This window comes from Cylas formicarius, unplaced genomic scaffold (genome assembly GCF_029955315.1).
Source record: "Cylas formicarius isolate icCylForm1 unplaced genomic scaffold, icCylForm1.1 PGA_scaffold_1__22_contigs__length_36826433, whole genome shotgun sequence".
Classification (NCBI taxonomy): Eukaryota; Metazoa; Arthropoda; class Insecta; order Coleoptera; family Brentidae; genus Cylas; species Cylas formicarius.
In genome coordinates this window covers 21,920,419-21,936,589 of record NW_026844264.1, presented here as the reverse complement: position 1 = coordinate 21,936,589, position 16,171 = coordinate 21,920,419, and the positions used below count along the sequence as shown (strand labels likewise).

General features: G+C 35.2%; 1 protein-coding gene across 1 annotated transcript in view; it reads left to right on the top strand.

Moving 5' to 3' along the window:
• LOC132696303 (filamin-C) overlaps nt 1-9,340 on the top strand; it is a 30,448-nt gene extending 21,108 nt beyond the window's left edge. Inside the window, exons 12-19 of the mRNA XM_060661054.1 lie at nt 305-957; nt 2,150-2,589; nt 2,648-2,867; nt 3,797-3,979; nt 4,039-4,241; nt 7,702-7,983; nt 8,043-8,222; nt 9,126-9,340. Of these exons, the coding sequence (XP_060517037.1) occupies nt 305-957; nt 2,150-2,589; nt 2,648-2,867; nt 3,797-3,979; nt 4,039-4,241; nt 7,702-7,983; nt 8,043-8,222; nt 9,126-9,257 (2,293 nt within the window). The 3' untranslated portion in view covers nt 9,258-9,340. The remainder of the gene's footprint in view (nt 1-304; nt 958-2,149; nt 2,590-2,647; nt 2,868-3,796; nt 3,980-4,038; nt 4,242-7,701; nt 7,984-8,042; nt 8,223-9,125) is intronic.
• The last annotated feature ends 6,831 nt before the right edge of the window (nt 9,341-16,171 follow it).

Sequence of the window (16,171 nt, the reverse complement as noted above, 5' to 3'; positions counted from 1 at the left end):
ACTTTTTTTCCTGTTTTTAGAAATATTATGTTTGTTATGTTTTCATAGAAACACAAAATTTTCCACGGTGTTTTATTCTGAAACGGTAACACGGATCTGTTTGATAAAAAATAGAAAGGCTCTTTTAGGAAGAGGCATTTCTATTTAAATATATCCTTTCACACAGTGAAAAAAAGCAAGTATTTTATAACTCGCAACAAAATAAATATTTGTTACACTAGTGTACAAATTAAACTATTGGCCCCTGGAAACAAAACAAAAAGTAGCAGCTCAAAAACAAATACAACACGAAATTCTTTTGTAGACTTGTATCCTCTCGCACGATACGCGTGTTCGACACATCGCAAATCGACGTACTGGACATTCCAGAGGCGGCGTGTCATCGGCCGGCCGTCCTGGCTGTTAACTTAAATAAAGCAGGACCCGGAAAATTGACGGCTACGATACGGGTTGCCTCGATTGAAGTACCGCACACCATCAGGCAAAATCTGCTGAATCCTAACATGTCGGAGTTGGTTTTCCATCCAGAATTAGCGGCTCCTCACAAAATCAAACTATTTTACAACGGGGTACCGAGACCGGAAATAATCGAAATACCCGTTAAAAATGTCGGCAGTTTGCCATGGGCAGGTGGATTGGGTTTGTATCAGGCTAGGGTTGGAAAAGTGACTGCTTTTCACATGGTCACTCTGGGACGGTCTGCTAGAGAATTCGACGTGGTGGTTAGCGGACCTAACGGATCAGCAGTACCGGTTAGGTGCTATCAGACGAAAACGGGCAAACTTCAAGCAGAATTCACGGCCAAAGACATAGGCCCGCACAAAATTGAAGTTTTGCATCAGGCCGTGCCGTTGGAGGAAAGTCCCTTTATTTGTCAAGCGTATGATCCCGATAATGTAAGGATCGTCGACATTCCCACTTGTCAAGGAAACGTTGGAGAAAAGGTCATTTTTAGAGGTAGGCTGACAATATATCCTCGCAACGGAAAACATATGTCGCTCATTGGTGGGCACATCCACAAAATAATAGTGCCGAGAAAATCAGTGATTTAGGGAACTGAAAACTGAAATATTGAGATAAATCATATCAACTCTCTTACTTATTACAAAATTTATAGTGATATGTCTTTATAATTACATATTGATTTGTATTTTTCTCTTTTTAAAACAAAATATATTTTTCGTGTGTTGTTTTTTGAACGTTTTTAAATATTGATTTTTTGCACACATAAATTTCACGAATAAAGTGCAAATTTTGATCAAAAAAGTCTCAATAGAACAGTAGATCAAAGCTTTACCATCATTTTATTATAAAAATATATATAAAAATATAATACAGCAGGTTCATTTGCGAGATAGGTACATAGTCGTAACTTTAAAAAACCCAAAGTGAAAATTAATAAAGCAATGAAAAGGTACCTTTATAAACTTGTTAAATTGCAAGTTTCACTAAAAGATGTTTTATAGAACAATGTGTCACGAGCATCTTTTTCTACTTTGAAAACAAACGCGTCATTTATTTTAACAATATCGCCTGAACTGCCCCAATGAAAGTTAAAAGAAGTTTGAGTTACTAGCTAGTAGTTACTAGTCATCTCTACGACTTCATAAGGAGTCTTCTTCGCGCTTTTTACCAACATTACGTACTCTGCGGTGATAACAGTCTCACTGGGTTGTGCCGGTTTTGCGTGCAAGATCGTTAAAAAACGCGGGAAATTCAATAATAGCACTAACTCTCTCTAGCGGAACTGAAGTAAGATTCCAATAATTAAAGGCATTGTAATGAGTGTAGAAAAATATTATAAACTTAATGTGAAATTTAACATTGTCACAGGATTATGATGGATTTTTTTTACGTCTTTAACCGCAATTAATATTAAAAATGGCAAAAATGATTCCACTTAATAGATTATAGAAAATCGTTTTTGTTTTTTGATAATGCGAAGACACTACGGAAAAAATTACTCCCCACCTACAAATTCATACAGATTTGTAAAATGTCCTTCCTCTCTTTTCGCTCCATATCTTCTTGTACAGGATGCGTTTAATTTCCATAAACAACAAAAAAAAAAAAACAAAAAACTTTATATGGACATGTATTACCGTTTCAAAGTTAAAGTCGGGTCTATTAAAAAAATTCGCTTTTGCAGTTTTAACAAAAGACTGCGGTCTGGCAGACCTAGACGTCCAAGCAACCAATCCCATCGGTCAACCTTTAACAATAGAACAGACATCCCTCGAAGAGTACTTAAGAGAAATTAGTTTCGCTCCTACTTCGGCCGGTTTATATCAAGTTTCCGTTGCATACGGTGGCGTGCAAGTAAAAGGCTCGCCTCTAGCTTTGGGCGTGGGTCCCGTTGGTCCTACACCGCCACCAAGAGCTGTCGGAAAGGGACTAGAAATGGGAAGGGTCGGTGAAAAATCCTCCTTTATAGTAACCAGTGTTATCCAGCCTAGAATTGTAATCGAAGCTGCCGAAGGGAACGTAGACGCCCACATTCAGAGCCCAAAACCAGGGGAGTACCACGTGTCCTACGTTCCTAAATGGGTTGGAACGTACGACATCATAATCAGCATCGGTCCAAATGATGTGAGCCCTAGTTTATAAGTTATGAGATAGAATGAAGATGATGACGGCAATATTTCAGCTTCCGGGCTCTCCGTTCAGGCCGAATATTGTCGATCCAGACGCGGTTCGTGTGATCGGTGGTTGGAATCAATTTTTGGACGAGGCTGGACGAATTAAGTTGCCCGTCAAATTGGCCTTTGATATTTCGAACGCCGGTCCTGGAACGCTGGAATGTAAAATCGGCGGGAAAAAGATTGCTGCAGACAAAAGTGGGCCGCGAATTCGATTTGATCTGACAGGTACGTTTAGTATTAGTATTAGTTTAGTTTTTTATTTGTACTACTAGTGTTAGACTGGCAATTTCTTTGATATCAAATTGCTCTCTAACAAATTCACAAGTTTACCATAAAACATAATTATAATAGGCATCATAAAACAATAAAAAAACGACCTTGTTAACTTTGTAGAAATTCATCCTTAAACCTGACCTACAACTTTGTGTCTATAAGCTTTTAGTAATGTAGAGAAAATAGGGGACTATGATATTCGATACGCACCTGCTTTTTTTACTCCTTTTTAACCAACTGCAACCAATATTTATTTTTTTTCGAGGCAAGGCCTCATCCGCTACCTTTTTTTATGTTGTGTAACAAAAAAATGGTTTTCCTGTATAATAATTATACTATTATATACTATTACACACTCTGTTCTAAAACAAGGAGGAGGAAGGTTGTTCCCCATGAAAAGCCATACATTTTAGGACACATGTTTATTTTGTAATTTTCAGCTTAACATTAATCGAAATTTAAATTTTATATACCATTCAGTAACGCGTTTTATAATATATCGAAAATATCAATGGAAACAAATGTTAAGATGAAAGTGTAGTAGGTTCAGTATAAAAAAAATTGTTCTTACTTCACTGATATAAAACAAGGTCAATGTTATTGTTACATTTTTTAAACCACTAAAATCGTCACTCCGCTAAGACCTTATAATCAATTATTCTCACTAAGAACTAAAACTATATACAACTATTCACTCTGCACACTCTATTTAACTGCGTTTCGCTTGTATAGACCGAGTTGTTTTCCGAATATTCCGAGTTGTTTTTCGAAAAGCGGAATTTGTATTGAGACATTTTTTCAGTGTTTTTGGTCGTTCGTCACATTATTTTTAAACTAACGAAGACAAGATAAGCTTTGTGCATTAGAATTGTATATTGCAGGTGAAGGTATGAATGCCGGTGAACACAGTTTTGAAATATTGTTCGCGAATACGCCCCTTTCGGACTCACCTAGGAGCGTTATTGGCTCGAGTGACCAGGTCGTACTGACCGGTAAAGGATTGGCGCATGCAAACTCCGGAGAACCCGCCATTTTTACAATCGATGGCTCCAAAGCGAGTTCCGGTAAATTATACATCGTACAATATCCAAAAACAATGTGACGAATCTATCAAAATGCGCAGGTAATCCTGAAGTTACGCTGTACGCGGCTGACTCAAACATCCCCGTGCCTGTGATGATGAGTGTAGCCGGTGAAAAAATATGGAAAGCGTCTTATACTGCTGATACTCCAGGAAGTTATTTGCTCTCGGTACTGTGGGCGGGTAGACCCATCAAAGGATGTCCGCTGATGGTTGAAATAAAGGGACGCGCAGATGCGTCGAAGGTAAGTTTTTATCACATAGGTCGTTAATAGGAATGAATAACATTAATTTAATTATACATGTCGGTTCAAAGGTAAATCGCAGAGTTGTGAACGTTGAACGTTATTTCTACGCTCTGAAGGCGCACATGTCACTTCTTCCGTCCACTATCGCTCTCAGATCAAGTATACGGTATCAGGTCAAGAATTCATGGGACCGTACTTTTACATTTATTTACAAAAAACTTCAAAACGTATTATGTGTTAACGGTTGAAGCTTCACCTCTGGCGTTAACATGAACTCCTATAAAAAAATAAATCAGTAGGTTCAGAAAGTTTAAAATACTGATAGTTTTGGTTAGTTTGATAGTTTTTTTTATCAGTCAGTAAACAGAGGTAGTACGTTCAAAACATCTAACAAATCTTAAAAACTCAGTTTCAACATTACTGCAGAGTATTTTAGTTTTAGCTCTACGAAATTTGCTGCTGCTGATCGCACGTTTTGCACTCAGCAAGCATTTTTTCGTCGATCAAACTAAATTTAACAGCAAAAATAATTGCATGAAAATATCTAGAATTTTTTGCACTTATCACTGTCAGATCAAACTCGTATTCAATGAAACGTCAAATCATGTTTTGCATTAAAGCAAAACTCTTGGTTCAGAAGAACTTTTGCAGGATTTGCAGTTTTTCAATTTTTTTTTTCATTAACTTGTAGTTTAATAATTATGAAAATTTGATATTTGGTGCAGGCACGGTGTTGCCGAAACTGCTATCATATACACTAGAATTTGTGAAAATCTGAACATCGTTTGTTCCAACATAACTTGAAAATTGTTTAAAATTATAACTGGAAATCATAGCGGACCTGCCTTTGACTATTTTTAACAAATTTAAAAAAGTGATACATATTCTATTTAATATTCATTTCAACATAATATTCTATTCCTTATAAATACTGTTACGTTTTTAAAATTAAAATCCTTCAGGTTCGTCAAATACAACAATCAAATTGAACTGAACTGAGATTTTATTCTCTCCAGAATAAAAGTCAAGAAGAGCTAAAACTATATACACAACACTATTCACTATGCATCACATTACTTATACATTTATGTATTATATGATATACATCTTTACATCTCATATTATATTATATATATGAGACCTGTTCGACCGTGTTTCGCTGTCATAGATCGCAGAGTTTTCTCGAGATGATTATTGAACGTTCCGGATTTTTTTTTCGTAGCCAGGGCCGGACTCTGTCACAATGTGTAACTTCCTCTATAACCGGAAATATTACCGTTTTAAAAATATTGTGGATGATGAATAGATTTTAAACATCCGATAATTATAGTATGTGCATATTAGATCTAAGCTAAAGCTTAGCAAAAATTACAAAATTTAAGATTTGTTAGAGCAAGAAATATTTAACGCCATGAGACTTTGACGAATAAACCCCTTTGTTGTTTGGCATTGTGCATAAAATCATAAAATATAAAACACCGCGTTTCCCGAGCAACAAATTTTTTTCCAGAACTGCATGATTTAAATTTACGTAGAGAGGGTTACTTTGACGGTTCCTTGACATCATAAAGAGGGTTTTAAAAAATCCATCGCTTATAATGTAGCATTTATTCTAAATACATTTAATGCTTGTGAATTTTCGCCGTCTCATTTAATTAAGTCACAATTTTTACTTGAGCAATAAACTATTCCACTCTACTCGTCATACCTCCCCTGTAAATCCGCTATACATTTTTTTCCTATTACTTTTCCTTTGTCCTACTGAATTAGTTTTCGTTCTTATTATATGTACACATTATGCTGAGTTTATATGTATATGTTTCTTTTTCAAATTAGGGCTCTATCAGTATCTGGTTGTCCGAGTGTAAAACGTTAGTATTTTTTGCTATGCAACACGATAAGTGTCCGAAATTTGCAGCTATCAACTTCCAATTTGGCCATCAAATAGTTTTTGGTCCACTAACGGAACCTATTGAAATTGGGTGAGGGAGGGGCGGGGGGTCGGGAAGGTTTTTTAAAAATTAAAAACTTCGTTTGCAAGGGTCCAAGAAAAAAATCATTTCTAGAAAACCGTTTAGGCGATCAGAAAAAAATATCCTGCAGAAGATCTACTAGATCCAATCCTACGAATCTTTATTCTTGATAATTTTCATGAATGTATCTGATATGTCCGGTTTTCGCCAAAAACTGAAAATTGGGGTCCCCTTAACATGGTAATTGGAGATAACTAGAAGGCTGTGCTTCAGTTGTCAGTTTCTTTCATATGGTCCTATAGCCCATATTTACAGCTAAAACTTTTGTATTTTACGTTTTTACCTGTTGTACATGGTGTTTAAGATATTCCGTGCTATAATTAGAAATAGAGCAATTGTCTTAAATTTGCAGCTACTGGCTTAAAATTTATCACAGAGGTAGAAGTCCACACCCACGTTTAAGTTGTTGAAACCGTGTGCACCGTGCACCGTGCAACTGTCGCGAGTATTTAAACAAAAATTTAAACTTTTTTTTGGGATATTCTGGTTTCCTGAAAAAAATTAGTTTCTCAGAAACTGTTAACTATAACTTTTATTTCAAGCCTTTTTTTGATTATATACAGGGTTAATCAATTATGAACAAAAATATAAATGACCCTGAAAACTGTTGTTTTCCAGAGTAAATTATTAGCCGCAAATCAAAATTTGTAGAAAATATGGCTAACTGGTTTAAACAATATTGTAAACCGCATCAAGAGTTACAATTTTTGTATTTACGGTTTTCGTCTATCACATACGCTGTCACAAATGAAAATATTTGCACGTATTGCATGGTTTCAGAATATAAGTAGTTTCTTGAAAACCATTTACTCCATTGGAAAAATTCGGATACCAGGAAACGAAGGAGATCCAGGGCTATGTCCCCTATTTCGAACATTGTTGGAATTATATACAGGGTACGTCATTTGTGGGCAAGAAAATCTAATAGGTCCTAGAAATTTCCGCTTTGGTGGGTGAATTATTGGCGATACATGAAAAACTTTTAAAGATGTGATAATTTGATATGTACAGTATCGTAAACTGTGCCGAGAGAGAAAGTTTACGGTTTCGTCTATAATACGGGGGTCGGAAGATATTTGAATAAATATAATTTTAAATTGCAATTACCAGTAAAAATTTTAATATTTACCGAAGTGTGCCGTAACTTTGAAGTTCGACGAGATATGAAGGACACTTTATACAGGGTGTATTCACAATCAAATTACATCGATTTTGCGGAAGTTCCACAGTAGTCCTCATGAGCACGATAGAAAAACAATGCGTCCCTCTAGAATAAGAATCCGCGAAGCGCCTTCTTTTTAAAATAAAAAGCTGATTCGCGCTATTTGCTACGAACTTGCCCCGCTCACCGACGAATTTTCGAAAGCAATCTTGTTATATTTTGTCATAGTTAATACAAAAAAGATATTATTAATATCTTTCAGGTACTATGTTCGGGCGAAGGATTACGCCAAGGGGTTGTCGGCAGGGAAATTCGTTCTTGGATCGACACTAGGAGAGCAGGTCCCGGTGAGCTAACGGCACACTGTTCGGGACCACGCAAAGTTGCTTATTGTGAATTATACGATCACGGCGACGGAACGTTCACATTAAATGTTAAACCTCAAGAAGCTGGTAGACACAATCTCACTATTAAATATGCCGGACAGCACGTGCAAGGATCGCCATTTCTGTTGCGCGTTGCTGGCACCCCTGACGCCAGTAAAGTATGCTCCCAATCATCGACGTTTGATGCCAGTGATCGTAATCCGCCCCTTTTTTGTAGGTGCGTGTATACGGACCCGGTATCGAGCATGGCGTGTTGGCGACTTTCCAGTCTAGGTTTATTTGCGATACCAGAGGCGCAGGAGCGGGTCAACTGACTGTCAGGGTGAGGGGTCCGAAAGGTGCTTTTAGAGTTGAAATGCAACGGGAAAGTCAAAAAGACCGTACAATACTATGCAAGGTAAGGGCGTCCTCGCAACTTGTCAATGGTATAGCATAGATAAAATTGTCTTTATTTAACCAGTAGCATTCGTGATACCGTTTTAATTAATTTAATAAATAAAAAAAATGGTTCGAAGAATATTTTTTCTCGAAAACATTTCCTTTTAGCCAAAAAACTGAAGAGACCATTTTTGTTCAAAATTGATGAGGGTCCCTAAATTTGTTAATAAAATTGCGTATTGGTGTATCATTTTTTGTATTATTTCAATAAATTAAGTGGCAATAACACCAAATAAGTTTAAAAAGCAAAACATAGAAGAGATTTTTGAAAAATAGGAAAATCGTTTTGCAAAATTTAAACACACTTTTATATATTTTTATTTGCTGAATACGCTGTTAAAGATTCTCATTATTATTCGGACCACCCTCTATACAGGGTTCCCCAAACTCAAGAGTCTATGGAAAATGGATAGAGATAGAGAAAATTGTGTTGTGACCATGGCGTCCATTTTTCAAATATTTTAATATTTCAATATTTAACACATTTTTTGCGTTTTATCATCTTATTTTGCCAAAATTACTATTTCGGAAAAAAATGGAATGGCATAAACGGCATCTACTTTTAACATTAAAAAAATATTGCTGTTGTTTTGGATTAAACTAAAAACATTTTTTATGCTGTTTTTAAGTTAATACCCTTAAAAAAAATACTGTTTCGCATCTAACATTATCCCAGCGTCTACCCCGCATTTAAAAATATTATCTCAAAAAAAGTGAAATAGTTTTATAGATATTTTTTGGAATATTATATATTTATCAAAAAAAAAAAAGCAGATGAACAATCCAAACACGACGCTATTACTACCAATCCTATTTATTATCAAATGTTTCTGGCTGATTTCGAATTAATAATATTTTTCAGTATGATCCCACTGAACCTGGGGATTACCGAGTCGAAGTTAAGTGGGCTGGCGAATTAGTACCTGGATCACCTTTCCACGTGATGATTTTCGACACTCAAGAAGAACTGAGAAGATATGTCACTTCACTTTAAATCGTTAAGGAACACGTTTTATTTATTGGTTACATTTATATAAAGTATAAAACGTTTTGCATATTATGTACTCTAATATAATAAATAAATATATCTATTTAGATTTGATCTTTAACTTGTTTACAGGGTTGAATTTACCTATGCCCGTAAAGCGATTTCAATTTTTTATTTCAAATTATCAATTAAAAAAAAATATAATCTAATTTAATTTTAATATTGCAATTTCTCATTTTATAATTTTAACAATAATTTAATTAACATTTTTTAGAAATACAAAGATATTTTCGTTGGGAATAATTTGATATTAATAAATAGTTAACTAAAATACAAAATTCCAAAAATAATTTTTCATTATATTGACATCACACTAATTTTGAATTTGAATTTAATCTAACTTTTATAGTGATATGTGATGTTTTCTGATTTAACCTCAATTGAATATCGTATTATTACGACAATAATTTCGACTATTTTTTGCTGTCCATTTTTGTGAATTATTACCAAATCTCGATTGATTTCCAAAATTTTTGCTTTATCTAAATAGTTTTTTTTTGTGAAAAAATTAAAAATAATAAGAGAATAAGAAACTTTGAAATTCGACAGGATTTGCTCCATGTGTTACATTACTGTACTATTATTACTGTTTCAATTTACACTGCCAATTTTTGGTTAAGTAAGTAATTCATAGATTTCATTAAAACAAACATACAAACTATTTTTGATATTGAAAAATGCCAACATAGGCTTAACAATGAGGCAACAGTTATTAAAACAGTAAAATAATTAGTTAATACAGAATTTCAAAGTACAAAAGATTACTGTTAAAAATCTTCTGGATTCCTCCTGCGTCGGTTGCGAATGAATACACCTTGCTGACGCTTCGTAGCTTCTTCGGAGCTTAACTAAAACTGGCTCGCATTCTAGTCTGTATCTCTATATTGTTTGAGAGGGGCGGAGCTAAATGGAGGGCATGAACATTGTCTCGTATGACTGATTCGTATATTGGTGAAAGGTGTGGCTTCTTCTTCTTTTTGGCACTACAACTCTGGGTGAGTCTTGGCCGCATACACTATTGTCCTCCAGCTCTGTCTATCCTGAGCTTCCAATTCCCAAAGGGTTATACCCATTTTCCTCGCGTCCTCCGTAACTGCGTCTTTCCACCTCCTTCTAGGTCGGCCAACAGATCGCTTTCCTTCTGGCCTTTCACAGTATATGATATTTAAGAGTCTCTGATCATTGCTCCTAACAACATGCCCTGCCCATCTCAGTCGACCAGATTTAATACATCTTACTATGTTTTCCACACCATATAGTTGTTCAAGTTCATTATTATTTCGACGTCTCCATTCTCCTGTTACAATATCCCTGGTTGATCCAAAAATCGCTCGTAGTATTTTTCTTTCGAAGACCAGAAGCTTGTCGGTTTCTCTTTTGTTTAGGACCCACGTTTCGCTACCGTATGATAAAACAGGGCGTATTATGGTCTTATATATTTTTATCTTAGTTCCTCTTGTAAGTATTTTGGATCTAAGGAATCCTGATAGCGCATAGAAAGCCCTATTTGCCGATGCAATACGTGCGGCTACCTCTTTTTCGTTCCTGTTGTCATCTGTTATTGTCGCTCCTAGGTATTTGAACTCTTTTACGACTTCAAAATTGTAGTTATCTATTGTAATATTTTGCCGTATTCTTTGCCTGGGGTTCTTAGACGTTATCATATATTTAGTTTTAGCTTCGTTGATCCTTAATCCCATTCTTTGAGCATGATTTTCAAAAGAGGAGAATATTTCTCTAACATCTATAGTATTATGTGCCACAGCATCTATGTCATCGGCAAAGGCTAACATAAGTTTCGTACCATCCGTTGCGAAACCCGGTGTTATTTGGGGAGAGATTTTCTTCATGGCCCAGTCCAGAGCCAGGTTAAAAAGCAAAGGGGATAGAGGGTCTCCCTGTCGCAGGCCTGTATGTATTTCAAATATTTCTGACGTAGTCTCACCAATTCGTACTTTTGCTTTGGAGCCCCCTACGCACATTCTAGTTAAACTTATTAATTTTAATGGGATTCCCAATTCCCTCATTGCATACCATAGCTGATCCCGGTTGACTGAGTCGTAGGCCTGCTGGAAATCCAAGAATATTTGGTGTATGTCTTTATTGAATTCCCAGCATTTCTCCATAATCTGGCGGACTATAAAGATTTGATCCGTCGTAGACCTCCCCGGTCGGAATCCACATTGGTAATCTCCTAATATTTCCTCGGCATATGGTGTTAGTTTCTGCACAAGGATCAATGTCACTATCTTATAGGTGGTATTTACCAATGATATTCCTCTATGGTTACGACAGTCCGCTTTCTTTCCCTTTTTATGGATTGGTATTATTATGCTACTGTTCCACTCATCTGGCATCTTTTCGCGTTTCCATATAGTTGATATGATCTGGTGTATCATTTGGTGTAGTTCATTTCCTCCGTTCTTTACGAGTTCTGCATTAATTTCGTCTTGCCCTGGGGATTTGTAGTTCTTTAATTTGTTGATAGCCTTCTTAACGTCATCTAGTGTAGGCGGTTCCAATTCCAATTCTGCAGTATAGAAGTGCGTGTCTTTGTCACTTCCATCTACTTGTCTATTAAGCAGTTCAGAGAAATATTGCCCCCATCTTTGAATTATATCATCCTCCGACGTCAGTAGTCTTCCGGTGCTATCTTCTACAAAATTTAGTTCTCTTATCGTCTGTCCTGTTTTTCCGATTCTTATTCCTCTATAAAATTCTCTTACTTGGTTGTTCGTGTTGTTTTCCTCTATTCTTCTTACTCTTTCCTCCAAATGTTCCTTTTTCTTCTTTCTCAGTAGTCTTCTGGCTTTGGCACGTGCTATATTAAATATCTCCTTGTTTTCATTCGTGGGGTTCTCCAAAAAAGTCATTCTTTTTCTAGTCTTCTCATCCAATATATTTTTACATTCTTGGTCGTACCATCCATTTTTCTGACTCCCTGTTGTTGTTCCTATAGTTTCACTAGCTGCTTCTCTTACTATCGTCTTTAATTGTTGCCATTCGACTTCAACATTTTCTTCAGTAGTTTCAGTTTGTAGCATTTGCATTTTGTTCCTAATTGCTTCTTTATATTCTTGTACCTTTTGAAGTCTTGTAAATTTGTTTATGTCCCATTTTTTCCTCGTTTCTTTCGTGCTTGATCTTTTGGTGGACAGTTTCTCTTTCAATTTGGATCTTACTAAGAAATGATCTGAGTCACTATCTGCCCCCCGCATGCTTCTGACATCTTCAATATTACTGGAAAAACGACCATCTATCAGGACGTGGTCAATTTGGTTTTGCGTTACTCCATCGTTGGATACCCATGTTATTTTATGGATGTTCTTTCTTTGGAATTGAGTGCTCCTAACCGACATGTTCATTGCTATTGCGAAGTCTGCCAATCTGTCCCCATTATCGTTTGTTACGTTGTGTAAACTATGTCTTCCCACTACACATCTCAGATGGTCTTCCTTTCCTAGCTGGGCGTTGAGGTCCCCCATTATGATTTTTATGTCGTTCCTGGGAGCTGCTCGATATTCCTGTTCTAACATCTCGTAGAATTCGTCTTTCTTTTCATCTTCTGCTTCATTCGTCGGGGCATGTACTGAGAACATAGTTACGTTGTGCCACCTTCCTTTCACTCTGAGTTTGCATATTCTGTTGTTCACCGGCTTAAATGCTATAATAGCCGTTCGATATTTTTTGCTTACAACAAAACCACATCCGAATTCATGTATATTTTCAGACCCTGACCAAAACACTAAAGAGTTCTGCATTTGTACACTGCCTGTGCCCAGCCATCTAATCTCCTGAATGGCAGTAATGTCCATCCGGTACCTTTCCAATTGATCGATCGCTCTTGTAGCTATTCCTGGTCTAAACCAGCTTAAAACGTTCCATGTGCCTAATAGAATATCCTTATTTCGTAGCCTAGGTCGATTATCCTGGTTATCCGTCCGTCTCCGAGGCAAAAGTGTTTGATTCGCAGCGTATAAAGTTTTTCCATATGTAGGTTGCTGGCCTACAGTACAACCCCCAACCTGGAGGACCAGGTCTCAGAATTTATGACCCCCTGAGACAGGGTGGCTCGATTTTACCCCCCAAGCACCGGGTTGGCTGTTTGCAGAGGTGGCCCTCTGGGCGGTGGGGTCGCCACATCCCTACGCCATGAAAGGTGTGGCTGAGTGGGGCTTAAGATTGATTGGATATGTATAGATTCTAAGATTTTTCGTTGATAGAAGAGATGATTTTATTTTTCATAGTCCTAAGGCTCTTTCGTGTTTTTTTTGATATTTTTGCATATGCATGGATTTCTGTAAACTCCTCGTATCTCAAACGAAATTTGTAACTTGTTAATCTGGTTTTGACGTTATTTTTCTATGAGAGACTGGATGAAAAATATCAGCTACTCTCAAAGAATATGAAAGGGTTGAACTGAGGTGACTTTTACTTGATGAAAATCCATTTATCAGAATAAATAAGAACCAAAAGTTCAGATTTTCACGAAATTATATATTTTTACATGAGAATTGTTTCGACAACACCGTGTCTTTATCAAATGAAATATTTACAAACTACCTGCTACTATATATACCGAAAAATGACCACAGTATACCGACCACCAATTTTACAACAGCGTTTCACATTTTATACACCGACATAACATTTTCTATAAATGAAGTTGGATTTCTGGGAAAAGGTTTAGGGATCGATCGTGAATTAGCAATTAAGGACATTAATGATTCTAATTTAAACAAACATGTATTAGCGAATATAATAAACTCTTAATTAATAGATAACAACAAACACTAAGAAATTTCTCAAATGTCACTAGTAAAAACTATCAAAAACAAAGCTTCTTAAAATAACATAATATTTACACGTGCAGATAAAGGGCTATCGATCTCCCAGAATTTATTTCAAAAACCAACAATTTTCTTAAACCAGAACTTTTCCAATGTATCAAACACGATCCTACCGAGGTATATCAAAGACAAGTCGAGGAAGTAATTACTAACTCCACACTATTTAGTGTCAAAGACAAATATTTTTTTACAAATATGAATCCACACCGCCGAAATTATATTCTTTAGTTAAATTACATAAACAAGATATGCCCATTACACCAGTCGTGTCTTATGTAACAGCTCCAGCAGAGTTAAACTCTCAACAAAATTAGTAAATATTTTAAAGTTCCACACAGATTTTAAACCAATATTTTCAATGAAAAATTATTTTGAATTAATCAACAAAATTAAAGATATCAAAATCCCTTCTAACACAACACAGGAAACAGGTTAACGGTTAAAGGTTAAAGATTTATTAGATTGCTTAATAGTATCTTTGGACCAAAATTATTTTGAATTTAATGGACAGATTTACATCTCTAAAGAAGGTTTGATTATGGGAAACCCACTTTGTCCTTTGTTAGCCTAGATTTTTATGGATAATTTGGAAAATATCATACTAGAACATCCTTTAAGTTAAAGTTTTCTATGATGGTATAGAAACGTGGATCATGTCTTTGCTTGCTTCGTTGGAACGGACAGACAATTGAATTCTTTTTTAAATTACATTAACTGATTACATAATCGTATAAAATTCGCTATCGAGATTGGACGGGATAACTCTATTAATTTTTTAGACTTAACTATAACGAAAGAGCAAAATAAATTAGATTTTTAAATCATAAACCTTCACACATGGACACAGTCGTACATACAGCTCAAATCACCCTTATACACACAAAATGGCTGCATTTCACTCTTTTATACACAGACTTCTTAATACGCCACTCTCAACAGAAAATTACAACAAAGAACTTACCATCATTAAACAAATTGCACTGAACAACGGCTACAATCCGTTCATTATAGATAAAATTATAAATAAAAAACAAATCCAGACAACAGTATTTTATTTATCCGAAACCTAATATGGGACACAAACAATTTAAAACAATTACATGCATAGGAGAACCTAATGAAAAAGTTTCTAAACATCTGTCAAAATGTGGTTTAAAAATAGCTTTCAGAACTAACAAAACACTAGGAAAATTTTTAAAAAACGATAAAACGAAATGTCCAAAATCTCAAAAATCAGGTGTCTACAGGTTAAAATGCGGATATTGTCCTAAAATTTATATTGGACAAACGGGTAAATCCTTCAAGAAACGCATTAACGAACTAAAAGAGCGTTTAAAAACAACAGTCTAGATTCTAATTATGCTACACACTTAAACACAGAAAAACACATTTTTGACGACAATTTTGATATTTTACATAGAGCTACAAAAAGTATAAAATTAAACTTATTAGAAGCCATGGAGACTAACAAAATGAGACATTCAAATGTATTGCTTAACGATCAATTAGATTTAAATACCTCTCCTTTATAGAACTTAAATTCCCACAGCAATATTAATTAAGGTTTTATGGTCATTTTTCGGTACATATAGTAACAGGTAGTTGGTAAATATTACATTTGATAAAGACACGTTGTTGTCGAAACAATTGTCATGTAAAAATATATAATTTCGTGAAAATCTGAACTTTTAGTTCTTATTTATTTTGAACATGACACATCAACAACCGACGTAGGAAGAATCCAGAATATTTGTAAATAGTATTACAGTAATCCGTGGAAGTTTTTTCAAAACTTATAAAAAAAACTTATTAAATATATATTAATATAAATAAGATGTAATATAAATTAAGATATAAATGTAATAATGGTATTATATTGCTAAATGATCATTCCTACAATTAAAAAAAAACATTAATTTCTTTAAGTAAGTGCCAAAAATGGAGAAATATATGCCAAATTTTCCAACAGAATGAAAGAATTTAAATCTAAATACTCAGTTTTTCGTGGAA